At 42.7% G+C, this 27,321-nt stretch overlaps 1 protein-coding gene across 6 annotated transcripts in view; it reads left to right on the top strand.

Annotated features, from left to right (window-relative positions):
- The window catches only part of Ncoa2 (nuclear receptor coactivator 2), a 220,002-nt gene that overhangs the window by 166,940 nt on the left and 25,741 nt on the right, over nt 1-27,321 (top strand). For 4 of the 6 annotated variants that reach the window (XM_041667359.1, XM_041667361.1, XM_041667360.1 and 1 more), the window contains 9 exons: nt 640-743; nt 4,302-4,479; nt 6,959-7,147; nt 10,269-10,370; nt 11,050-11,193; nt 15,016-15,163; nt 17,242-18,511; nt 24,184-24,394; nt 25,643-25,849. In XM_041667359.1, coding sequence (XP_041523293.1) covers nt 640-743; nt 4,302-4,479; nt 6,959-7,147; nt 10,269-10,370; nt 11,050-11,193; nt 15,016-15,163; nt 17,242-18,511; nt 24,184-24,394; nt 25,643-25,849 — 2,553 coding nt within the window. The remainder of the gene's footprint in view (nt 1-639; nt 744-4,301; nt 4,480-6,958; nt 7,148-10,268; nt 10,371-11,049; nt 11,194-15,015; nt 15,164-17,241; nt 18,512-24,183; nt 24,395-25,642; nt 25,850-27,321) is intronic. The other 2 variants (XM_041667364.1, XM_041667363.1) reach the window with 2 other exon arrangements.

Here is a 27,321-nt window from a genome sequence, read left to right as displayed (position 1 = left end):
GTTATGCTATAAACTTACTTTACCAACCTTGAAGTAACTCATTTACACGTGTATTGTTAGCTGCACATCTTTTCTCCGGTGCACTTTTTTACAAAGTAGTCTCATGCTCATGGTGTGTCCAGCCCCTCTGTACAGAGTCAAAACTCAGCCATTGGCCTTCTCTGGGCACTTGGTGGGGACGCCTCCTCCCTCTGCTTTAACTCATTAAGTCATTTGAACAAGTTTGGTCAAGGCTTCTGTTATTTCTTCCTCCAATATGGAGGATATGTCCGTAATTATGTTACTGAATTCTGAGCAACAGCCTCCCCCACCCCCCATGCTAGTTTGGAGAATCTCCTGAGTAGGGACTAATTGTCCCAGAGTATACTACAGTTTCATAATGTATATTTTAAAATGTCTGCCCGGGGCCAGCATGAAACCTCTAAACTCATTTTGTCAAAAGCCTGAAAGGGATCTGAAGCACATGCTCTGGAGGTAAAAGGGTGACACCTGGCTCCTCCTTCCGGCCGTTCCTCCTCTCTGGGGCTGTTGGGATGTACTCCAACTCATTTATAGGCACATCTGACCCCCAGGAGAGTTTGGAGTTAGTCTGCCCTTGAAATAGCACCACTATCTAATTTGCTCTTACATTTGTTGCAGAGAAAGCAGCAGCGGCCAACATAGATGAAGTGCAGAAGTCAGATGTGTCATCCACAGGGCAGGGTGTCATCGACAAGGATGCACTGGGGCCTATGATGCTTGAGGTACCACACCCTCATTTGGTTTTGTATTTTAAATGTTTTCAGTATTGATGTGCTACATTTAATTTCGGGTGAATATAATTTAAGGAGAATCCATGCTCCTGTGCTTACTAATGTATGTGACTGTGTCTGTCTATGATTGAGTTTTTGCCTCCTGCACATGTCAACATAGAATTAAATTAGATGAGAATACAAGCTAGCAGCCTTTCATTGTCAGGAGCACTCATTTTCCAAAGCTGTGCTTACAAGCCATGTTAAGTTTCATGAGATCCAGTCCTCTGGTTAGGGGTCCGTATGTGCCATGGGCCTCTACTGTATGGACAACTTAAAATGTGACAACCAAAGAGGTTTAGGACTGTTACTTCTGACTAGCTCATTTGAAATAGGATGAATAAACTTTGTAAAAGCATAACAGAGTGGCTGGTCTTGGCAGCCTTAAGGCAGCTACTGTCTCAGGCTTATAAAATCTTCCTTAGTTTTATTAGCTAGTACTAAATACAAAGTGCCTTGCTGTCCCTATTTCAAAATTAAAATTCAAGATGTGGGCTATGGTAAGATGAGAGAAAAAATGTCACTGAATAAAGATGCCGAGATGCCAAGACATAAATTATGTCCGTGCTCAGAGTAATTTGCTCTGCTGATGACATTCTGAGCTCGAAAGACCACGTGGCCAGAGCTGCAGTATTGTCGTCTTGGAAGCTCTGTGCCTGCTGCAGCGCCCACGTGGAAGTAAAACTAGGATTTTAAAAATAATGCTAGCCTAATACTCTATTGACCTTATTGCCCCTTTTCTCATAAAATAGTTTTTGTTTTTAGAAAACTTAATTCTATAGGAACCTGCTTTATAATTGGAGGCTGGAGATGGAAGAATAGTGCTCGCCCAACCCAGTCTTTGCATTTAGAAATAACAAAGTTCATTCCTTGGGGCTGGACCTGCTAGCAAAAAAGCTTTAAATGACCCAGGTTGGCCCTTGTGCGGGGTTGGGGGCACAGCACTTAACCAGGTCTTCCGTGCTCAGCACAGCAGTCAAGGAGCACTTCCACTCGGTTCTGAGAAGAGTAAAGAGGGTTGTGACAATTTAGAATTGCACAAAAGAAGTGCACAGCTTCCTTTGGAAGAACTTCTGAATTTCAAGCATAAATTTGCTTGGAATTTTTCCATATAACTGTTTGTTCGTTGTGTCTGGGGAACGGGAAAGAGCACTGGAGACTCTTGAAAGACCTTTGAGGCTTCTAAAAAGAAATGCTTAGAGCAACCGCAGGCTATGGCTCAGCCCTTGAGAACAAGTTCGTTAATTGTAGAAATTGGATTGCTGGATGTCAGTGGCCCAGATCTCATAAAATCAATCTAAGATTTTTCTGTTTGAAAATTATCTTCTGAGAATTGAATGCATAGAGCAAGCACCTGTGTAGAATCTTAGTAATGAATAAATGTATTAGAGCAGAAGTACCTGAATCTTGTGGCTTATGGTTTAAATTGAAACCTTTATCCCTGATTACATGTTATCATTTAAACAGGAAAAGTATGTTCTAGGCATAGATGCACACTCATGCTTGCATCATAGCATAGTGGTTGCTAGGCAACAGAAGCAAATGTCCGCTTTTTTCATCAAAGCATATCATAGTGAGCTTTTAAAAACACAAACAGTTTTGTAAGACGAGCTACTTCAGCTTTCAGTTTTATTAGGCTACAAATTAGCCTTCTTATGAGGGTACCAATCCAAAAGAAGTGACTTGCTCTTTCAGAAGCCTGAGGATGTCTGCTGAATGTCCAGCAGAAGCAGTGAAGTGACAAGGGACGCGAGGTCTCTAAATGGCCATCTGTTCTTTCCTATGTCCCTGCCAGCACGTGCGTGTGCACACCAATTGGTGCAGTCGGTGTTCATGCCATTTACATATTTATCTCTTGCTTTACCATGGATGTGGTTCGTGTTATAGACAAAAACTGACAGAATATTTACAAAAAAATCTAAAACCAAGCAGTGTTTTTCTGTTTGGTTTGGTTTAGGTGTTTGCTTCATTGTTGTTGTTAACTGTTTGAAGACAGGTTCTTGATATGTAGTTCAGACTTGCCTTGAACCCACGGTAGTTCTCCTGCCTTAGCCGCTTGGGTGCTGGGATTATAGATGTGTGCCACCAAACCCCGTTTACCTTTTCTTTCTTTTCTAAACAACTCACTTATACCTTAGGATCAGTTTTAGATGAAAGAACATCTAGTTTTGTGATGACGATATAATTAAAAACAGAATAGATTATTCCAAAGCAACTAACAACACAAAAGCCGCTTGCATAAACAAGGGGACCAAGTGAGTGTTTCAGGCCATCCACTGTGTGTGGGGCTGGGCATGGTACATTAATGTTACAAATGCGATAGGTATGTATCACAAAGAAACTAAGTGGTGTAAACTGACTGGGAAGGCAGCTTTGAGCAGTATGTAGTCTTTTTCAGTCCCGAATACCCTGAGATCTGTGAAACAGAACTCTGATTAGCAAGGATCAGAAGTCTGAAAGGAGTGACTGGACATGGAGCCATCACTGCCAGTACAGAGGAGAAGGATTAGGCTTCAGAGTTAGGGACCTTGGATTTGGCTATTGGGAAAGAGGATATCAAAAGGACACTGTGTGCCTGCAGCAGAGTAAACATACCCCATAGCTGTCATTTATCTTCACTCCCTACAACATTTTAAACTCAACTCTTTGTGCAGTCTAGACTGAAGTAACACACAGTGAGACAGTGAGCCTCCTTACAGGATGCATGCTACCAACACTGAGATGACTTAGACACCCTTTTCTTGAGAGGCACTCCCAGCCCATGCTGCCACCCCCACGAGTCCCTAGACACCAGACAATGAAGGCCCGGATGTTGCTTTAAAGGTCTAAGACCATTTGTGATTTCACTTAAACCCTGGCATGTTTAAAAGTTGTAAAAATTAGGGCTGGAGAGATGGCTCAGAGGTTAAGAGCACTGACTGCTCTTCCAGAGGTCCTGAGTTCAATTCCCAGCAACCACATGGTGGCTCACAGTCATCTGTAATGAGATCTGGTGCCCTCTTCTGGTCTGTAGCATATATGTAGGGAAAATGCTGTATACATAATTAATAAATAAATCTTAAAAAAAAAGATGCCTATATCATGGTTTCAACAAATATTATTTTAAAAAAAAGTTGTAAAAATTAGTGGATTTCCCCTGGTACTTACTGTAAAACTGAGAGAAAAAGAATGATCACTGGCCCTTTGTCTCTGCATATCATGCAGAAGTGTGGGGAAATGCTGGTGTAACTTGTGGAGTCCGTCCGCCCTGGTCTGGAACACAGAGACCATCCTATATGTGCTTATTTGCCAGGAACTATTTCCTGGTAGACTAACAAACTTGGTCTTTATGTTTTGTTCTAACAAGAGACCCTGCTCTAACCTCTCTTCCACTGACTAGAATGGAAGCGTTTCTGTTTCTCAGGAGAAAGTGTGTTCATTGTTTCTGAGAACTAGAAGGGCAAGGACCCATTCACAGCAGCTGCCTACTGTAGGTGTGTCTGTGCTGATGCCGCTGGTCTTTTCCCTTAGGCCCTTGATGGCTTCTTCTTTGTGGTGAACCTAGAAGGCAATGTGGTGTTCGTGTCGGAGAATGTGACACAATACCTAAGGTATAACCAGGAAGAACTGATGAACAAGAGTGTCTACAGCATCCTGCATGTCGGGGACCACACTGAATTTGTCAAGAACCTGCTGCCGAAGTCCATAGGTAAATGGAAGCTGATTCCCCGCAGCCTCCCTTCCCCTCTCTCATATTTTCTTGGTGTGAGTGAGTAAATAGGCCTGTGTTGTGTCATGGGCATAATGGCCACTGTAAGGATTCCAAATAGGAGTCATGGGTAACAACGCTGATCCTGAATGAAGGACCATGTTGATCTTATATAGGAACTATGTGAAAATAATTCAAGGGGCTGGAGAGATGGCTCAGCGGTTAAGAGCACTGCCTGCTCTTCCAAAGGTCCTGAGTTCAATTCCCAGCAACCACATGGTGGCTCACAACCATCTGTAATGAGGTCTGGTGCCCTCTTCTGGCCTGCAGGCATACAAGCAGACAGAATACTGCATAAATAAAAAATAAATAAACAAACAAACAAATAAATAAAAGGAAAAACAGACTCTGGGGCCTGAGAGATGCTCAGCTATGGCAGGCACTTGCTTCTTTAAAAAAAAAAAAAAAGAAAAGAAAATAATTCAAAAGGAAAGTACTTTTAGTAGCTATTGGAAGAGGTATTTTTTATATTTTAAAACAACTTGAAGCCTTTACCCACATCACCACAGCCAACCAACTTGGATTGTCCATTTTGCTGTCACCATCTGAAAAATGGGCCATGGCATGTTAAAATTTGGCTTTCATGGAGTTCCGTGTGATACATATGTGTGTGATGTGCATGTAGAATGTTCTAAACATGAATACTGCAGTCTGAGTGTATTCATGTTAGTCTCTTGAGCAGCTCTGCAGAGCCCCATGTCTCAAGTTTCCTGATGTCCACATGCTTTGGAGATGCTGTGCAGAAGTGCACATGGTGAGTGTGGGCCAGCATTGTCAGTGGGCACATCACGGCATAAGTAGTGAAGGCATGCGTTTGAAGAAAAGCAGTCAGGATGAATGTTGCGGAGTATAGAAGACATTTTGAAAAGACCAAGTTTCTGAGTTACAAAGCGTTGTGTGGTTCATGAAAGTATCAGAAAAGTGTCGAGTACCATGGAGTTACAATGTCCCTGTGCTTTTCCAACATCCTTTAATAATTAAGCATCCCTGTGTTGTCTGAGGTTTCTGTCCTGCCTGGTTCCCACAGTCGTTAAGTCACACAGAGGTCTACATTAGTTATAAACTGACTGGCCTAGTACCTCAGACTTCTTAGTAACTCTTACAACTTATATTATTAGCCCATTATTCTTGTCTATGTTAGCCGCATGGCTTGGTACTTTATTCTGCGAGACAGTCACATCTTGCTTCTTCTATAGCTGGGTCATGACCACAGACTAGGACTTCCTTCTTTCCAGAATTCTCCTGTTCTTTTTTTTTAATATTTATTTATTTATTTATTTATTTATTTATTATGTATACAATATTCTGTCTGTATGCCTGAAGGCCAGAAGAGGGCGCCAGACCTCTTTACAGATGGTTGTGAGCCACCATGTGGGTGCTGGGAATTGAACTCAGGACCTTTGGAAGAGCAGGCAATGTTCTTAACCACTGAGCCATCTCTCCAGCCCCCGAATTCTCCTGTTCTAATTGACCTGCCTTGACTTCCTGCCTGGCTACTGGCCAATCAGTGTTTATTCAAAATATAATTGACAGAATACAGACCATTGTCCTTCACCATTTTCCCCTCGTTTTTAAAAGAACAATAAGAACTCTGGATCTAATACCCTTTGTTTAGTTTTTCTCCTGACCATTATCCATAACAACTTGTAACCAACATTTTAAACAAAGGAAAATATCCATAGTTCAGTTTTGGGGAATGTGGGTGTAGTTTTCCAGGCTACTTCCTGCTGGTTGTGGGCACTGATAATCTTATGGGGACCTAAAGAAAATTTAGAATTATGATCAAGTCATGACTGGAGTATCCTGTGATACTTGATCATCTCAGGCCTCAGTCTTGAATCTGTTCTGGATTTTGAACTCAGACATCTGGGCCATCTGTTCCTACTGGAGATTTCTCAGGTGGTCTTCCTTGATCAAACCTGATTTTTCTTAACTCAGAATGAATCCATGGCCTCTCATTTCCTGTGGAAACAAAAGCAAATCCTCTTCTCCGATGTATCATACCTTTTGACTTAAGTTTTGAAGTCAAGGTATTTTCAAAATACCTATCATGGATTAGTTCAGCAGCATTTATAAACAAACATCTTTTAGCAGCTGTTGCTCCTTCCTCAGCATTCCAACATCTCAAAGAGAATATAACACACAGTATCCAGACTCCCTGTGGATTGTTCATCTTTATGTGGCTTTATTTTAACCTCTATTTCTTTTATTTTTAATTTTTGGCTTTTTGATACAGGGTTTCTCTGTGTATCTTTGGCTGTCCTGGAATTCACTCTGTAGACCAGGTTGTCCTTGAACCCACAGAGATCTGCCTGCCTTTGCCTCCCAAGTGTTGGGATTAAAGGTGTGCACCACTACACCCAACTACTTTCCTGAATCCTTTATTTCTTTGTAATCTTGGGTCCCTTTTGCCTTGCAGTGAATGGGGGATCTTGGTCTGGTGAACCTCCCAGGCGGAACAGCCATACCTTCAACTGTCGGATGCTGGTGAAGCCTTTACCTGATTCAGAAGAGGACGGCCATGAGAACCAGGAAGCGCACCAGAAATATGAAGCTATGCAGTGCTTTGCTGTGTCTCAGCCTAAGTCCATCAAAGAGGAAGGAGAGGGTAAGGTGGACCCAGGGAGAGCGCATGTGTCTGGCATAGCCTTAGTAATCACAGGGTGGTGCTCACACAGAGGAAAGCGTGACATAGTTCCATGATTCTGTCCCGTGTTTACTATTTGTATAATTTAATCTTTTCCTCTATAGTGTTGGGGAGTGAGCTTGTACACGCTAAGCAAGCATTCTACCTCTAAGTTATATCTCAATTTGAAAGTGTTTTGTGGTGATCAATGTGGGATATCTCCGTGTCCAGCATGGCAGCCAAGAGTCACATGAAAACCACATTTGAACTACACTTCACAACCAGGGACATGTGTGCTTGGTGATCATGGCACTTCTGCATCTCTTACAGTGGCTGTGTAGGGGATCCTGGATTGCTTTGAACACCTAATGCAAATCTTACACCACAGACCAAGAAGCATGTTCGTGGGCACAAGCAGCATTTTCCGTAGACTTTCCAGGGAGTGATGGAGTCTATGTAGCTTATCTGTGGACATCAGATCTTCAGTGTGGTGTAATAGCAAAGTGGACAGACATAGGAGTGGGAAGTAGAGGGCTTTCAGGAAAGCTTACTGGGCTGCTCCCTATAGTGAGATGCTGATGTCATATCATCCCTTGCCCTCCCACAGCTAATTCACACAATAGAGTATAAGTGAATCTTTAGTATAAGATGTTGCAGAAAGCACTCTGTGAGAGTAACAGAAGTGAACAAGCTTTTGACCCCACTGCACGGAAATATTCTAGAGGGTAATCAAACCTAATTTAACCATTAGCTCTGGCTGTGGACAAATTCTTTCACGTCTCTTTTATTTATTATCAATTTATTGTGACTTTATTAAATTGAAATTGCCAGAAGTTAGTACAGAATGGGGATGAAGGCGTAAATGGGTCAAGCACTTTCCTGACGTTTGTAAAGCCCTGGATTCAGTTCTGAGTATGTGTACACACACACAAGACTCATGATTATTGCTAATCTATAGTTGCCACTGATTATTAGCTTAGTACTTCTTAATAAATTTGAATTTTATCAGAAAGGGATCATGAAGCACTGTCATAGAAGATACATAGTATTTCAGACATAGCCTGTGTTTGGGTGTGGCTGTTAGTTTCATTCTGTTCCTTCATAAGACGAGGCAATGTAGATCGGCCATAATATTCCAAAGACATATGAGGCACCCTTGTGTCAACTACTGTTATGTACTAGAGATGAGAACATGTTGATTCTCGCCAAAGATGTAGCTCTTGAGAAAGTGCTTGCCCAGCACACACAAACCCCTGGATTCAAGCCCCTAAACCATATAACATCAGGCATTGTCATGTAATCCTAGAACTCAAGAGATAGGCACAGATGAATCAGAAAGGTAAGGTCATCCTTGGCCACACACAGCAAGTTTAATGCCGGCTAAGATGTAGCAGACTCTATCTTTAAATTAATTAACTAACAAAATTGGATTTGAGACAGAGTGTGGTGGTGCACACCTCTAATCCTAGCACTTAGATAAAATTCAGTGCATTTAAGGTGGTACAGCCATAGTAACCCTAGCACGCAAGAGATAAAGGCCAGAGGTTCACTGCAAGATTGAGGCCAACTTGGTATACAGGTGCATTCCAGGCCAGCCAGAGGGGCATAGCGAGACTCTTACCTCAAACAGATAAGAAATGGGGGTGGGATTCTGTCTGTTCCTGAAATGTAGCATAAGCAAGGGCTTCTCTCTCTCTCTCTCTCTCTCTCTCTCTCTCCCTCCCTCCCTCCCTCCCCCCTCCCTCCCTCTCTCCCTCTCTCCTTCCCTCCTCCCCTCCCTTCCCTCCTCCTCTCTCTCACCGCCCACCCCGAGACAGCGTTTCTCTGTAGCTTTGAAGCCTGTTCTAGAACTAGCTCTTGTAGACCAGGCTGGCCTCGAACTCACAGAGATCCGCCTGCCTCTGCCTCCTGAGTGATGGGGTTAAAGTTGTGTACCATCACTACCCAGCTATTCTTTTCTTTTTTTTTCTGTCTTCTTTTTATTGTAACTACAATACTGAGCCTTGAACTCATGGCCTTGCAAATTATAGGGATAGTTCACTTCTAAGCCACATTACCCCACTTCCCATGATGATTACATTTTAATCTAAAGATACAGTCTATTACTCAATAATCCCCCCCCATAAAGGAAAGAAAACCTCCCAAGTTTAAAGGTGAACAATTGCAAGGCTGTGGTGTAAGATGTTAGGTGCCTGTTATTTCTGTAGCAGCCTTCCCTCAGCCTTTCTTTAACTTAGAAGAGCCATTCCATGTACTCTGCTTGTTATAAAGTATATAAAACATGTCACTGTTCCCCAGAAGTTAGCCCACGTAGAGAAAACAATGAAAGCAGTGGCTGAGATGTTTCAACAGTTTAGAGCCCAGGCTGCGCTTCAGAGGACCCATGTTCAATTCTCAGCACTCACATGGTAACTCACAACCATCTACAAATCCAGTTTCAGATCTGTCAACCTCCTGAACTCCACAGTGCCAGGCATGTAAGTTATACTCAGATATACATGCAGACAAAACATCTAAACACAAAAACTGAAGTGGGGGTGAGGTTAAACATTAATAGCAGCCTCTGGAGCTCTCCGTGCCAAGGTGCTGAACCATAGGCCGTGATTCTGTACCCTTGGTAGGGCTTTAGTGGAGTGTGCTCTGGATCTGCATTCAGTTCCCATCTCATCGTGCCGTCACAGTTGCCTCCCACAGAACCTGAAGCCAAGAAGCAAACTCCTGATCAACAGTATCCTATTTTAGTTTAGGTTTTTTTTTTGTTTTGTTTTGCTTTACTTTATTATAAATTTTGTTTTTACACTCAGTGACTTAGCAAGAATGGAGCCCATCTTGACGTCACCGTTTCTAGTCGGTGCCTTTTTAGTTTTTCGGTGGACTCCCAACACATGTGTTCTGTAGCTTCGGCATCTGTCCTCTGCTCCACCTCACCCAGCAGCTGCCACCCACTAGAGCCTACAGCCTGGCAGAGGATTAATCCCTGGAGAAGCAGAGGGTCATGACAACACCCACTGATTTCCAAGGCTATGCTGTCATAGATATCAGAGTTGATTTGATCACTACAAGTACAAATCTTTATCATATTAACAACTGTGTCCTGTTTAAGATTTGCAGTCCTGCTTGATTTGTGTGGCACGAAGAGTCCCCATGAAGGAAAGACCAGCCCTTCCCTCATCAGAGAGCTTTACCACCCGCCAAGACCTCCAAGGTAAATCCTTGTCAAAGAAGACAAAAGCAGTCATTTTAGAACACCCAGCTGCCTAGATACAAGGACTGTCCCTGAGAGACCATGGTGTTGAGAAGCTGTGGTAGCCCTGACTGCTGGGGTGGGAGTGCTGAGGGAGGGGCAGAGGAGCACAGAGAGGCAGACTGCCTTCACTGGGTTTCTCACTGGAGGTGAATCTGTGCTGCCAGCTCCAAACAGCAGGCTTTCCATTTCTGCAGCTTTCTCTGTGTGGCCAACCAACCTCAGATCAAAATGTTTCAATTTTTAAAATTTGAATTGTTCTGAATATAATATTAATTAGCAGTGATTTAAAAGTATTGGGGGAAAAGGGAAGCTAGGCGTGATAGCACATACCTAACACCAATCCAGGGCAAGGCCAGCCTAAGCTGGATAATGTGTCCCAAATTAGAATGGACTATATAGGAAGAATAAATAAATAAAATTAATAAAATAAAAAATACACAGGAAGATAAAGAGTGACCTCTTTATCCTGCTTCATTTTACATAAGAAGCTTTAGTGCCCGTGCATTTTAGTATCCATGGAGTCTGCGATGAATCCCCACAGATTCAGGCAATGACTCTGAGTAAGTAGATGATTTCCTAAGTTTTATTTGTTTCTTTAGAAAATGGACATAGTAAATGTAATGCCATTATCTCATAGGCAAGATCACTTCTCTGGACACCAGTACCATGAGAGCTGCCATGAAACCGGGCTGGGAGGATCTGGTGAGAAGATGCATTCAGAAGTTCCACACACAGCACGAAGGGGAGTCTCTGTCCTACGCGAAGAGACATCATCACGAAGGTAGGCCTTAGCAATTCACTTGATAGGAACCTTTTTTAAAGATTTATTTATTTATTATATATACAGTGTTCTGTCTGTCTTGTATGTTTGCTGCCCCAAAGAGGGTACCAGATCTCATTACAGATGGTTGTGAGCCACCATGTGGTTGCTGGGAATTGAACTCAGGAACTCGGGAAGAGCAGTCAGTGCTTTTAACCTCTAAGCCATCTCTCCAGCCCATTAGGAACTTTGTTTAGTTGCTTGCGAAGATGGTTCACCCAGAAGATTCCTGAGGCTCGTCTCCCAGAGCTTCTGTGTCCTGTTCTGATGCTGGCCCAATGAACAAAAGCCGATAGTGTCACAAAGATGGTCAAAAAGAGGGGGAAGGTCATTTTCTGTGAGACGACAAAGTTCTATGTTAAAGTAAGAAAACAAGATCCTGGGCTGGAGAGATGGCTCAGTGGTTAAGAGCATTGCCTGCTCTTCAAAGGTCCTGAGTTCAATTCCCGGCAACCAGATGGTGGCTCACAACCATCTGTAATGAGGTCTGGTGCCCTCTTCTGGCCTGCAGACATACACACAGACAGAATATTGTATACATAACAAATAAATAAATAAATATTAAAAAAAAAAAAAAAAAAAAAAAAGAAAACAAGATCCTGTTCCTAAGAGCTGTCTAGAAGGAGGAACAGATGAAATTCGCAAGAGTGAACAAATCCCAAACTCTCTCAAGGTACAAACAGCAGACTCCAGATGTTTCCAGAAGGCTCAGAGAGGCAGCATGGCCTGCTCTGGTCACAGACTAAAAGGACAGGGGAAGTAAACCAGACACTTTAGCCGTCTCCCAGTGCATTCGACCCTTAAAGAACCTTACCTTGGCCTTGTTCTTTGTTGTTTCGTCATCCCCAAACCAAGCCGATGAGGTGGACATCTCAGCCCCCTGCCCCCCTTCACTCCCTGAAGACCCAGGCAGGGGAAGTGACTACTAGCATCTGAGCATGCATACAGTGTCAGCTGAGGACATCTGCAAGCTACACACCCACCCTGGTGGTCATGCTGCCATGTTCTCCTGAAGTCGCGTTTTCTCCAACGCATTTTGATTTTCTTTAGAACAACTGAAAACAAAAGAATTCTTTTAAACTTTACCAAAAGCTGAGTGGGGAAAGAGGCTGGGCAGCCCGCAGTTGGTCAGCACGGGCTCCGCGGCAGAGTCAGGCACCTCAGACCTCAGCATAGGCAGTTCTAACGAGTTTGTGGGAAATGGAGCAGTAGCTTGTCATTGGTTTAGTGTGCATCTGTGAACTTGGCTTTTTAACTAGAAAGGTTTGTACATTGAAGCTTTCTGCTTTTGAGGCCATTTAATGAAGAAGCACAGACATGGTAAATGGACTCTTGCTCCCATTCACTCCCACATCTGTATCTTTATTCATCCTAATTTCATAAAAAGAATAATCAAACTTTGCATACCTTCCGACGTTGTTCTTACAATTAGAGTAAGAGAAAATATAGATGTTATATTTGACAGAAATCAGTATTTAACCTACCGTTTACCTTAAGATAATGGCCTGGAATAAAACAGAAAGAGCGACCCTTAGCAAGCATGTTCAACATCCCTGGATCCTGAATGCCTTTCATTTATTATTATCATTATTCATTTATTATTTTTATTATTTATTATCCTGAATGCCTTTCATTCCCTACCTTCCTGGTTCCTTACAAGGGAGTTTATATCGATGTACCAGGTAGTGTACCAAGTTTAGAGGGATAGGACCCACTGGAAGGAAGCTGAACATAGATATACAAAACAGGTAATGCCAGAGCCCACAAAATATCTCAAGAGTGCTTGCCAGTAAGACATGAGGACCTTAGCTCAGATCCCCAAGAATTCATAGAAAAAAACAGGTATGGCTGTATGCTTGCTCACTTGTAACACCTGCACTGTGAAGGGGAGACATGATTGCTAGGGCTTTCTAGGCACACATAGGTACACACGCATCACATATACACACTCATATATACCCACACAAAAATGAATATATAAATAATAATTTTTTTTAAAGAAACGGGTAACACCAGAGGTTTCCAGCTGCACCAAATAGAAACCTGCTTGAAGGTTTTCTTTGAGTTTGAAAGTGTTCTGAATGACTGAGCTATTCGCACATTGCTCCTTAGCAATGGAAGATCTTTAGAGATCACAACCAAGGTCAGTAGAAATCTGAAATTATAAGCCTCTAAGAATGTGAGTCCTTTACACAGTGGTATTTCTGCTACCTACAGACAGACTCGTGCTTATTTTGCAGAACATCACACACATAGAATAGTAACTGATTCCCAGTATGGCCACTTCAGAATCCGTGCAGACAGCAGCTGATAACAGTCAGACGTGTCCCTGTATCCTATATTGTGTCTGACTAAGGCTGTAGAAGGCACCTTGATGAACTCAAAATGAATCTTTGAAGTCAAAATCCTACCTCCTTTGTCTGCAGTTCTCTCTAACATGGTGAATGTGCTTGGTCACTTCGGGGCTAGTTGTTCAGCCCACAAAATACTAACAATTATGTATCAGACACCTGGTAGTTTTCTTAAATTATTTACAAAGAAACTGATTTTATCACTATTTTTTTTCTCAATTGAAATCATCTCTTTATATGTCATGTTCATTTTAAAGTATAAAAATAAACAGTTCAGTCAGCCATAAATCTCAAGATTATTCTAAGAGAAACTACATCAAACCAGTTGATTTGCTTTGTATTTCTTGTCTTTAAAATAGAAGTATCAGACCTTTATCTATAAGGTAAAGTGGTTACTCTTGCTAAGATCTGCAAGTGGCTTTCGGTTTTGTTTGCCTTTTCTTCTGAAAGATGAAGATTTTTACCTTTACTCTTGTTGCCCTGTGAGAAACAAAATTGAGGAAAAGCAGTATGAGGTGAAGGATTGAATAGGTCAGCTCAAGATGAATATTCAGATAACACATCCATAAATCTTATCCTGTTATTTACACTGTAAAGGGAATCAAAAGGCAGATCGTGCTTAGAGAAACCGTGGTTTGTGGTTGTGGTGCTGTTGTGGTGTTTTTTGACATTGTTAAGAAATTACAGAAAGACTTATTTTGACCTGATAAACAGTTTACACTCACTTTTCCCCATAATGATGATCTTAAAAAGAGCAATTTAAGCCGGTCGGTGGTGGCGAACGCCTTTAATCCCAGCACTCGGGAGGCAGAGGCAGGCAGATCTTTGTGAGTTCGAGGCCAGCCTGGACTACAAGAGTTAATTTCAGAACAGTCTCCAAAACTACAGAGAAATCCTGTCTCGAAAAACCAAAAAACGAAAGACCACACACACACACACACGCACACACAAAAGAGCAATTTAGGGGCTGCTTAGATGGCACAGAGAGAGGCTAAGAGCACTGGCTGCTCTTCTGGAGGACCCAAGTTCAGTTCCCAACACTTCCATGATGGCTCACAACAATCTGTACCTCTAGTTCCACTTACATGTATTTGGGCAAAACACTCACATGCATAAATAAAACAAAATAAAAATAAAGACAAGTCTTAAAAAAAATAAAGGGCAGTTTTCAAGCTGTTATTCTTTGTCATATAAAAAACTTCATTGCTGGTATTTTGAGTGAAAAGTAAATGTGCTTTTAAAATGGATGTTTTAATACCATGATGCTTTATAACCTGTACTTTTTTATCATGCTCGTAGGAAACCTCATGAAATTTATCACTATTATGTCTCAATAGTCCTCCCCTGCTCCACTTTTCCTGATTCATGTTTTTCTTTCTGTCTTTTTTAGTGTTTTTCTAAACATGCCTTCTGTTTTCTTTTTTGCCTACAGTTCTGAGACAAGGCTTGGCATTTAGTCAAATCTACCGTTTTTCTTTGTCCGATGGCACTCTTGTTGCTGCACAGACGAAAAGCAAACTCATCCGTTCTCAGACAACTAACGAGCCTCAGCTTGTAATATCCTTACACATGCTTCACAGGTAATTGTCCACTAAGCCTCAGTTTCCCTTCCTTGGTGGAGAGAAATGCGACGAACAGTATGCTACCATATAGCTAGCCCCTCGGGTTCCATGGACTCCTGTTCTTTTACTATGGCGTTATAAACTGTAAATGAGATTGTTGTTAATTCTTGGTAAAAAACAGCAAAGTCAGGCTGCCCTTTATACTTAACACTAAGAACACAGGGATTTTGTTGGGCCTTTAATCTCAGTACTTGGAAGGCAGAGGCAGGTATTTGAGAATTGGAGGCCAGCCTGGTCTATATAGCACACTCTAGAACAGCCAGGAATGCAAAGAAAAGACCTGTCTCAAACAAAAGAACACAGGGCTTGCCTTCACCCTCCTATTACACTCAAGAAGGGAAATTCCCAGGGGTCACCACAGATGAGATCAGGAAAATTGAAGCTAGTGCTAAGATTTATAATCCTGTGTGCTTAAACTTTCAAATGTATATTCTTAGATGACTTTTGATTTTTGTTCTCGTGTTTAAATTTCCTCCTCACAATAGACTTTAAATTGAATGGTAATAACCACTTCTATAGTAAAAGAAAGAAAATTGAATGTTGATTTTAAATAAATGTCATAGAGCATATTGTTTTAGATACTCATTAAGGAAAATGATTGAATTTCAGATTCTATAAATGTTTATGTATGTGCTATGGGGAACTTTATGAGGAGCTGCTAGGATGTGTATACAGTTGCTCTGCTTAAAGAGTCCCATTTTATTGAACTTCTCAATGATTTTGCTTCTAGCACAGGAATAAAAAAATCAGGCAGCTGTAGTTTCTAACTGTTAGTTAATCAGACCTCAGATTGAGACTGTGTAAAAGTGATTATAGAGATGGCACATTTCACTGCCCCCCCCCCATACACACCTCAACTGAAGCTGATGTTTGACAATCAGTGAACATATTTGGTAACTCATAACAGCTGCCAAGGCTGAAACAGAAGCTCATGGGGCTCAGGAGACCTGCTTGTCATCAGTTAGGGAGACAGATTGGACTTTTCCTGGAATGGGGACAGTTCAAATCACAGACTGTGCCATCCCAGGACCCCTCCACAGTGCATTCTGTCTTCCTCTAGCCTACGGTGTCTGCGGAGAGGCCTTGTATCTGTTATACAAGGGAAATAATTTCTACTGCCTCTGAACTGGCCATCTCTAACAACTCAGGGCCTCTAGCCACCTTGAACAACGTGACAGCTCTAAGACTCTGAAGGCATACAGACGTGCTCACTGTTGGGAGCATGAAATTTTTGCTCTTTAAGGCTATACGAGCTCTCAGTTTTTCATGAGGAAGATACATAATTGGAATCTTTTCTAATATCCTGTTTGCTTGTTGAAATTTCAATATGGAAGTAGTTGAATTTAACACACACACACACACACCCTTCAGCAAAACCACAGACATCTTGATGAGTTGCCTGAGAAACATCTCTCTTGTTCCAGAACTGTACGTGTTCAGTCTAGTCTGTAATTGCAGGTGTTTTCATCCAAGTCTTGCCTATCCCTTAGAGGTAGTCTGCTTTTGTAAAGAAAAGAGACCTACCATTTTTAAAATTAATAACAATTTGCTGGGTTTTTTTTTTCCTTTTATCTTATGATGGAGGAAGGTCATTGGTTAAATAAAAAGAAACTGCTTGGCCCTCATTGGTTAGAAGATAGGTGGGAGGAATAAACAGAACAGAACCCTGGGAGGAAGAGGAAGTGAGCTCAGACTCCACAGCTCTCCTCTCGGGAGCAGATGCCTCAGAGAGACGCCATGTTCCCAGCTCCCAGGCAGACGCACGCGATGAAGCTCCGACCCAGGATGGACATAGGCTAGAATCTTCCCAGTAAGCGCACCTACGGGCGCTACACAGATGATTAGAAATGGGCTAAATTAATATGTGAGAATTAGCCTAGAAGAGGCTAGATAGAAATGGGCCAAGCAGTGATTAAATGAATACAGTTTGTGTGTTGTTATTTCAGGCATAAGCTAGCCGGTGGCGGGAGCTGGGTGGCAGAATGCAGCCCCACAGCTACTACTACAATCTTATATATGTTTCTTTCCTCATACAGAGAGCAGAATGTATGTGTAATGAATCCGGATATGACTGGACAAGCGATGGGGAAGCCATTGAATCCAATTAGCTCTAGCAGCCCTGCCCATCAGGCCATGTGCAGTGGGAACCCAGGTCAGGACATGACCCTCAGTAGCAATATAAATTTTCCCATGAATGGCCCAAAGGAACAAATGGGCATGCCTCTGGGCAGGTTTGGTGGTTCTGGGGGCATGAACCATGTATCAGGCATGCAAGCAACCACTCCTCAGGGTAGTAACTATGCACTCAAAATGAACAGTCCCTCACAAGGCAGCCCCGGCGTGAACCCAGGGCAACCCACCTCCATGCTCTCACCACGGCATCGCATGAGCCCCGGCGTGGCTGGCAGTCCTCGCATCCCACCCAGTCAGTTTTCCCCTGCAGGAAGCTTGCATTCCCCTGTGGGAGTGTGCAGCAGCACAGGAAATAGCCATAGTTATACCAACAGTTCCCTCAATGCACTGCAAGCCCTCAGCGAGGGCCATGGGGTCTCATTAGGGTCATCGTTGGCTTCACCGGACCTAAAAATGGGCAATTTGCAAAACTCCCCAGTTAATATGAATCCTCCCCCACTCAGCAAGATGGGAAGCTTGGACTCCAAAGACTGTTTTGGACTTTATGGGGAGCCATCAGAAGGTACAACTGGACAAGCAGAGACCAGCTGCCATCCTGGAGAACAAAAGGAGCCCAATGATTCCAGCATGCCCCAGGCGGCCAGCGGGGAGAGGGCCGAGGGACACAGCCGGCTACATGACAACAAAGGGCAGACCAAACTTCTCCAGCTGCTGACCACTAAGTCTGACCAGATGGAGCCTTCGCCCTTGCCCAGCTCTTTGTCAGACACAAGCAAGGACTCTGCGGGTAGCTTGCCTGGGCCTGGGTCAACACATGGCACCTCACTCAAGGAGAAGCATAAGATTTTGCACAGACTCTTACAGGACAGTAGCTCCCCTGTGGACTTGGCCAAGTTGACAGCAGAAGCCACAGGCAAAGAGCTGAGCCAGGAGTCCAGCAGCACAGCTCCTGGGTCAGAAGTGACTGTCAAGCCAGAGCCAGTGAGCCCCAAGAAGAAAGAGAATGCACTACTTCGCTATTTGCTCGATAAAGATGATACTAAAGATATTGGTTTACCGGAAATAACCCCCAAACTCGAGCGACTGGACAGTAAGACAGATCCTGCCAGTAATACGAAACTAATAGCTATGAAAACTGTGAAAGAGGAGGTGAGCTTTGAGCCCAGTGACCAGGTGAGTTTTCTAATGTCTTCTCCCAGTGCTCTCATCTGTGTCATAGATTTTTCTCCAAGGTGACAATTTGTGACTCAGGAAAAATAGTATTTTTGTTTGCAGTCCGTATCTTGTACCAGTTAATTTGCATGAAACTGATTTCTCCACACTCCCCCAGCAGACAGTGACAAGAGTACCAGGGGTTTAGAAGGCTGTGTAGCTTGCCTCTCTGACATTCAGCCCTCGCACTGTAGGCCAGAGCAGCTGTGGACATGGAGGAAGTGAGCGTGCTTGTGCTCTGGTGGGTTTGCTTAGAGACCCAGTGGGAAACAGTTATGATGGGCACGAACTGGGGAGGGTATGAGCAATAAATGGTAGATTTATCCTTAGGCCATCGGGCATACATTAACAGGGGTGGACAGGATAAAATGCAGGCTGGCAACAGATAGCTGACCCCTAAGTTGGTGACAGTCACTGTCTTAGTCTCAGGCTTTGTCAGAGCAGACTTGAGTATCTGTCTACCTCTCTCTGACTATAATCAGAATTTAACTGGTTCTCATACCCAGTGAAGACCCTTCTGCCTCTCTCTTCTCTCCATGAGCCCTTCTGGAGAGATGTAGAAGAGTCTCATTGACCGTAGGTTACAAAAAAACATAAGAGAAAGTGGATGGGAGGAGAAAGTTACCACGGCCATTATGTATCGATTCCAAATGGAATAATGGGTTGTTTTCTCTCCTTCACATCTTCAAAAGGTAACATCTTGAAGATAGTCCAGGATACCCGAAGTAATGTGCAGAATCGTCTTTTTTTTTTTTTTGACAAAAAGCAGTTCTTGTAATTATACACTATGATCCACTATAGAATACTACAGTCAGACTAATTAACATAATATATCACCTCATATGCTGGTCATTTTGTGATACAAATATTTAAAAACAAACCACTCTTCAATATGCATTGTTAGTGTTGCCACCACCTTGTACAACAGATCTCCGGAGTGTTTGATTCCTCGCCAGCACTTAGGCCCCAGCCCCTCAGCCGTTCTAGACAGTACTCGGTGATGAGAGGAGCCCCCAGGGAGATGCAAACCACTGATATTTTCACTTAGTTAAAAGCGAGTGATAGGTCATTGCAGCTGTGGTGGTGGGATCTCTGAGTGACTGCACGTTAGTGACCCAGCCTAGCCTTCACCAGTCCCTGACGGTGGCCGTCCTGTCTGGCAGTGGCAGACTCTTTGTGAGTCATGATTGGTTAAGCAGTGAGGAAATCACAAGGGCCTTTCTCCTTAAAATGGCCTATAGTTCGCCCTTGAAAGTTGGGCTGCAAGTCGGAAAGTAGTGTGTCACCAACCTCAAGAGAGCCAGACCCTCATGCCATGTTGTGCCTGTGAGCCCCTAAATCCACAGAGGCTGGATTTGGGTAGCAGTCTGGATGACAAAGGCCATGTGCTCCTCAAACCAGTCCCTGCCAGACAGGCAGGCTCTGAGCAGTTGATGTCGATGGCTGCCACTGATGACATGGGAAGGAGACTAGAATCACGTTAGCATTAGTGATTGATCCTGAAAATTGGGCCCAGCACAAGGTTCTGTACATCAGCAGAATAATTCATATTGTTTTTAGATAATGCTGTGAAATTGTGAGCAGAGGACCAAGGCACAGCAGGAAGTTAATTGCGGTGTCTTGTGTGATTGACAGGTGTGTTTGCATCTTTTTGAGTTTACTGGATTAGATAAGGCAGAGGTAGTGGCAGTTCCAAGTCATGTCTGAACATGCTAGAGGGCAGATTCTGGACTCAGGAGATCCACTGAAGCCCCTCCCTCCCTCCAGAGACAAACTGTTATGTCTCAGGCCTCAGACCCTAGGGACTGAGAGGGACAAAGCAAGGGATCACTGTTTGTCATCACCTTGTCCGGGTATGTTTTCACTAAAGTCAGATGAGAAAAGTTTGGGGATTTTTTTTTGGGGGGGGGGGGTGGTTTTTATTTAAGAGAAATTATTTCTAAGTAAAATTATCTGAGAAACAAAGAATAGTGTATAGTTAATATAAATATGTTGATTGAAGATTAATAAAGGCAGGGTCCACAGGTGTGCGGGGGCGCGCATACACACACACACACACACACACACACACACACACAGGAATTATATTTTCCTTAATGGAATCTAGCCCCTTGCTCACTCACCTTCTTGCTACTCTCTCCCAAACACCATCTAAAGTACATCTTCACAGGGCCATTTCAGCGTCAAAAACAGCAACGAGAAAAGTTACCACAGGAAGTATGATTCACCTAAATTTAGATCAGAGTTAGCATGAGAGAGAAAAAAAAGTGATTCTCTCACCTCAGCTCTCCTTCCTTGTTCCCTAAGGAGGAGATCTCCTGCCACCTGCTGTCCAGGTTCGTTAGATTTTCAATTCAGAGATATAGAATTAAGTAAGCAAAAACAGATAGGAAGCCTGGATTGACTGTCTCATTTTGACTCGGAAAAAAAAAAATAACTGTGTGTCTTTAATGTATTACTAGCTTTTTAAGGTCAGGAACTACTTTGGTAGCGCGTATTATTATAACTAAAATAGCATTTAAAAATAGGGTGGATCATTTAAACAAGATGTTTCTAAACCATTTCCTACCAAACAGGAAACAGAAACATTTCCAGTGTGTTTACTGCCGTAAGTCGTGTGTTATTTACACAGTGGAGTGTGGCTGGCATTCAGCCTAGCAACTCTTCACTCCTGTGTTCTCCTGCTGCTCTGCTTGACTCCATTAGGAAGGCAAACCACATTTTAAACTGGGAGTTCCCGGGAGTTACCCTCCAGATACAGTAGAATTCCTTCACAGTTCTCTGCTGAGCAAATAGTATAATACTGTATTTTTTATTTAAAATAGTTTCAAGAGGTACTTTGTAATTAATGGGCATGCCGTGTCATTAACTCATGTGGTCCTTTATTTCCTTCAGAGAACGAGTTGAGTTGACACAAAAATCATAAAAACAGAAAATTGAAAACTTAAGGAAATATCAAGTCTATTTTTCATTTTGTAGAACTTTTATAAAATCTTTCTGACTCACTTTCTGCCAGAAATAGTTGAAACTAAGTACTCAAATTGATGAGGCTAATTTGAGCATTCAGATAGATGCCTAACTGAAACTTTGAAGTGTCCCTAAGCATTTTTAAGGAAGGCATTGATCTCTTTGTCTTACAAAGAAAATGTTCCTAAAAAAGTTGGTAGGGTCTGAAAGACCTTCTGTGGGATAGAAACTACAAAACTGTAGGTTTTCTCTCAGAAGCATCAAGTTACCACATTTCAGCGCTTCTAAAACTTACATGAATAATGAAGAAAGTGCTAAAATCAATCTGCCCAAAGGGTGTGGATACGCTGTGATCTATCTCTTTTAAGAATATTTAAAATAAGTTTACAGCCAGCCACAGTGGTGTGCTTCTGTTATCCCAACACTGGGACAGGAGGATTGTAAATTCAAGGTCAACGTCCCGCCAGGGGGGAGGGGGATAAGAACTGATAAACAAATCAGTGTTGAATGCATATTGCAAAACTGACAAGGAGTAAAGCCATGTCTCTAAGTTGATGTGCAGCTTGAGATGTTAGCCTGGATGAATTCAGACAGTGTCCAGAGGTGTGAGTCTACAGAACCACGAAAAAAAAAAAAAAAAACCCTACAGAGCTCTCTCAGACGTGTTGTTTCTCAAGTTAGAGCTGTGCTGTTAACGTCCTCCTCTTCCTCCTTTCCTATGTTGGAAATTGACCCCAAGCCTCTCGGACAAGCTAAACCACTGAGCTGCATGTACACTCACATAGATACTTGAACTCAGAAATCAAAGCTTGAAAGCTGGTTTAACTTTAATACATATCTTTTTAAAAACAAGGGGTGGATAGCTCAACTCTTAGTTATACGTTATTTGAGCTAGGCATTTCCCACATATCTATAATCCCAGCACTTAGAAGGTAGAAGAGGGAAGATCAAGAATTAAAAGCCAGCGGGGCAGTGGTGGTGCACGCCTTTAATCCCAGCACTTGGGAGGCAGAGGCAGGCGGATCTCTGTGAGTTTGAGATCAGCCTGGTCTACAAGAACTAGTTCCAGGACAGGCTCCAAAGCCACAGAGAAACCCTGTCTTGGGGAAAAAAAAAAAAAAGAATTAAAAGCCAGACTTTCATACAGAGGGAGTTAAAGACCAAACTGGGCTATATGAGACCCTGTCTCATTTTTTTTAAATAATTTGATTTTAGTTATTCAAATATATCTTAATATATGGATATAATATTATGTGCCTGTGTTCTTAAACTACATGAATTTATGTTTATATATACTTAGCATATTACACAGAAATAGTTTACAAAAGAACCATGGCTGGGCATGCTTTTAATCCCAGCATTAAGGAAGCAGAAGCAGGCAGCCTGGTCTATAGAGAATTCTAGGACAGCCAGAACTGCACAGAGCAGCGGAAAACACAGACTTACATTATAATTCATTACAGTAGCAAAATTATAATCAGGTATTAGAAACAAAATGAGTTTATGCTGAGAGCAGTGGTGGTGCACACTTTGAACCTCAGCACTCTGATCTCCGTGAGTTCAAGACCCTTCGGGTCTACAGGACAGCCAAGGCTATCACACAGAGAAACCCTGCCTTTAACCTCAGCACTCTGATCTCCGTGAGTTCAAGACCCTTCGGGTCTACAGGACAGCCAAGGCTATCACACAGAGAAACCCTGCCTTTAACCTCAGCACTCTGATCTCCGTGAGTTCAAGACCCTTCGGGTCTACAGGACAGCCAAGGCTATTCCACAGAGAAACCCTGTCTTGAGGGGAAGGAGAGAGAGGGGGAGAGAGAGCGCGTGCGCGCCATGGTTCTTGTCACTAGAAGTCTCTATAGGCTAGACATGAAACATATGCCTCAGGAGGCAGAACATAACACTGCAAGTTCAAGTCCAGCCTTGATAATAAGTTTATTTTGTTTAAGGCAGTTTATAATTTAGTTTGTCTGGAAGGAAAGAAGGCAAAAAAGGAAAAATAGGAGGTTAGATCTATCTAAAATAAAGTAGATCAAGTTGATAAGTGCTGTGTTTGGTCAGCATCAGCTTCTGTATATCTTGTAACCTAAGCTGGTTAATGAGAAAACCACTGTCCTTCAAAACATAAAATAAAAGCAAAGAAAAATCGAAATTCAAATTGAAAAAGCAAGACTTAGTTCATGAGTCCTTTAAGCATATTTTACACCAACATCCCCCAAGGGAAATAGTCGTTGTTAATTGGACCATATTTTCACCAGCTTTATTGTTATCTTCGGAAAACATAACCACCAAACCTAGATCCAAACTGTAAGTCACAGTCCAACTCTAGGTAATTGGAGATATACCTACTCATAATTAATGGGGTGGTTTGTATAAAATACAGGGAATATATAAACTGTCGGTAAGTCACGAGGTGGGAAACAGCTTTCTTTCGGGTTCTGGTTTCTAGGTGAGGGAGTCAGGGCTCAGAGATTGGATTACAGCACTTGGTGGATTCAGTTATGAAAGATGGTTGGTTCATTGCTAGGCATGACATTTGCTCATGCCTGCTTTTTTTCACTTGGCGGGGTCCCTTTTGATGGTTAGGTCTGTGGCTGCCCATGGTGGGGGTGGGAATCCCCTCTTGCAGCATGGGCCTGGATGTACACTTCTGTTTGTTAACTGCAGCCTGGCAGCGAGCTGGACAACCTGGAAGAGATTTTGGATGATTTGCAAAATAGTCAATTACCACAGCTTTTCCCAGACACAAGGCCAGGAGCCCCTGCTGGGTCAGTAGACAAGCAAGCCATCATCAATGACCTCATGCAACTCACCGCGGACAGCAGTCCCGTTGCACCTGTTGGAGCCCAGAAAGCAGCGCTGCGAATGTCACAGAGCAGTGAGTATGCGCTGTTACAGGCTTTGCTGAAAAATTTCCCATTTAATCCCCATTGGAAACAGATTATTAAAGTCTGCCTCAGTTTAGTTACTTGGAGGTTTTTTGTGATAAAACAGCACCATCTACTGTCTTGGTCTGTCAGTGTTCAGAAGGATTCTGGTCCTGCTGAGATTTCTCTGCCCACTGCAATAGGAAGGAAGATTCAAGCCAGGCATGGTACTGCATGCATGACAGTAATCCCAGGCATGCAGCTAAGATAGGAGGATGATGAGTTCAGGGCCAACCTGAGCTACCTAGTGGGACCAAGGCTCAAAGAAGAAATTAGATTATTTTTAAAATTTAATTGTTCAGAAAAGGCTGCTCACAATCAAATGCCTTGCTCTGCCATTTAGGAATCTTATTTTTAAATTTGTTTGAGCTAAGTAAAAAATGCTATTCGTTCTGATCCCTTAGACAGCAAACTTGATCCTGGCTGAAGTTTTTAGTTTTGTGTGAGAGAACAGTTTTTCTGTAGCACACCCATGTTTACAGAAAGACAACCTCTTCAGTGCTGGTAAACACAGTGACTATTCCCACCTCAGATAAATGAGCTGGTGCCTAGCACTGTTCTCAAGAAAACAGAGAATGGCTGTCTTTAGAGACTAAATCCTTTCTTACAAGGTTCCTGGCCGTTCTGGAAAAGGGAAAGGAAAGATGAATTTTTGTTTAACCAGGGCAATCACAAAGCTAAAGAACTGAGAGAGTAAGGAAGGAAGCACAAGATACTTCTCATTAACCCAAAGAGCTAGCAATGAGCACGTGAGGGCTCACAGCTCCTCCTCTCTTTAGAGATCTCAATGGGACTGACTTAGTGAATGGCCAGGTAACTGACCCCAGGAAGGCAGGACTGAGCATGCACGTAATGTCCAATCCCAGCTTTAGTTTTTCTGGATGTTTTATTTCTACCATAGATTACAAAGTCCCCGCCTCTTAATGGTGCTATTGTAGTCTGTTTATAAAGTTAAAAGAAAACAAAGTACTTGATATTACCTAATAAGTCTTTTTATTTAGAGTTAGAGCAGAGACCTGTTGATGATCACGTATGCTGCATATGTGTTCTGTATGTGACTTGTCTTTCATGTGGGTAGTTGGTCCCTGGTACGCATCTTTGTCATTTTACAGGTGACAGTTTCCCTAAACGCTACTATTGTTAATATTCTTTTTCATTGTCCTTTATTAACCTTTAATTTTCATTTGTTTTCTCCTTAGCTTTTAATAACCCACGACCAGGGCAACTGGGCAGGTTATTGCCAAACCAGAACTTACCACTTGACATCACATTGCAAAGCCCAACTGGTGCTGGACCTTTCCCACCAATCAGAAACAATAGCCCCTACTCAGTGATACCTCAGCCAGGAATGATGGGTAATCAAGGGATGCTAGGAAGCCAAGGAAACTTAGGGAACAATAGCACAGGTAAGGGCTCAACGGACTGGTGCTTATTGGTGGGTTGTGTAACTTAACCGTGTGTTCATGCACATCGGAGTAGTAGAACTTCCCCGGGACGTGTTGGCAGCTGTCTGTTAAGTGCGGAAACCCTACAGAGTCCCTGAGTGTGGCCTGTGGGAAGCCACTCCAGCAAGATGACCAGGTCATCCTTCAACTGCTGCTTTGAGGTTTCTGAACATCAGTCTTGTCCAGACTTCCTTCACTTCCATCCCAGCTGTTGGTCTGAACATGGAAGGGTAAATGGAAGGGCATATGTAAAATAGCTGGATATCTGCAAAAATGTATTGATGTATTTGGAATATTTCAGAATGGAAGTTTAAATCCACCAGTCTTCCACAATTCTAGGTCCTGTTTCCACTCAGGAAAAAAAAAATGAGTTAAAAATGCAAGTCTTTTTGCCTAACTTTTTGCCTTTTCATTGTAGTCTTAATATGTAGGAGGCTGAGGCTGGAGGGTGGCTTGAGCCATAGATTTTTATGTGTTCTGCTTTTGTTTTATTGGCTTTTGTCTTCTGGTTTTCATAGCTTCAGGCCAGGACAAGATTAAATGAGCACATTGGTTTGAGACCACAGCACAGCCCCTATGAAAACTATAATGACTTTTAAGTAGTGGTGGGCCTGGCCCAGCCCAGCAAAAACCTCCAGCCCTGATTCAGGGAGGCTTCCTGGAGATTTAAGAACTTGCCTGTGATCTAGCTGGACCTTGACCTGCTGTAGTTTTCCAATGTCCACACATTCTCCAGGCACATTTCCTAGGTGGTCCCTGCTTCTGCTGCGGTTGCCATAGAAGTCAGGCCTGAACTCACAGTGCCTGGGACCTTGGAACAGTGTTTGTTAAACATCTAGAAGGATGCTGGCTTCCCTCATGAAGAGCTACTTGTAATTTATAGCTTTCTTCCTTTGTCTCAATGACGTATTAGAGACTTGGGCATAGAAATAAGGAGATATTATAAAAAGAACTTAAAGTTGTGGGTGTTTTAGTTCTTTCTTTTTTTAGCTAAGTCTGTAATCCCTGTACATTACCATTTTAGTTAACTGAAGATCAGAGTTCTATTTGCTATCACTGAGATAGAATCATGGGAAACATGAGTTGTACTCTATCAGTTTATTCAGTCAGCAAGTATCGACTGCTTACTATGTGCCGCACACTGACTGCCTCACTAAACTAGATTCATAAAACAGTGTTTTCATAAAAACCATATTCACTTTGTCACTCTTAAATACTGATTTATATAAATACTGTTGAGAAGAGTGGCTGATGACTCACTAGGGTAGCTCCCTACAAAGGATGTTCTGCGTTGTTGGAGGAATCTTATGTAGGACCCTAGGACTGCGAAGATGGATGGGCTTACCTAAACTGGGCATTCGGACCTACTGGTACCCAGGCTGTAAAGAAAACATGGTGGGCTCTCTCGGCTTCTTAAAACAAATGCCCAAAGG

This window comes from Microtus oregoni, unplaced genomic scaffold (genome assembly GCF_018167655.1).
Source record: "Microtus oregoni isolate MIOR12 unplaced genomic scaffold, Mior012 000017F_ref0000208, whole genome shotgun sequence".
NCBI lineage: Eukaryota > Metazoa > Chordata > Mammalia > Rodentia > Cricetidae > Microtus > Microtus oregoni.
This window is presented reverse-complemented; position numbering and strand designations above follow the sequence as displayed.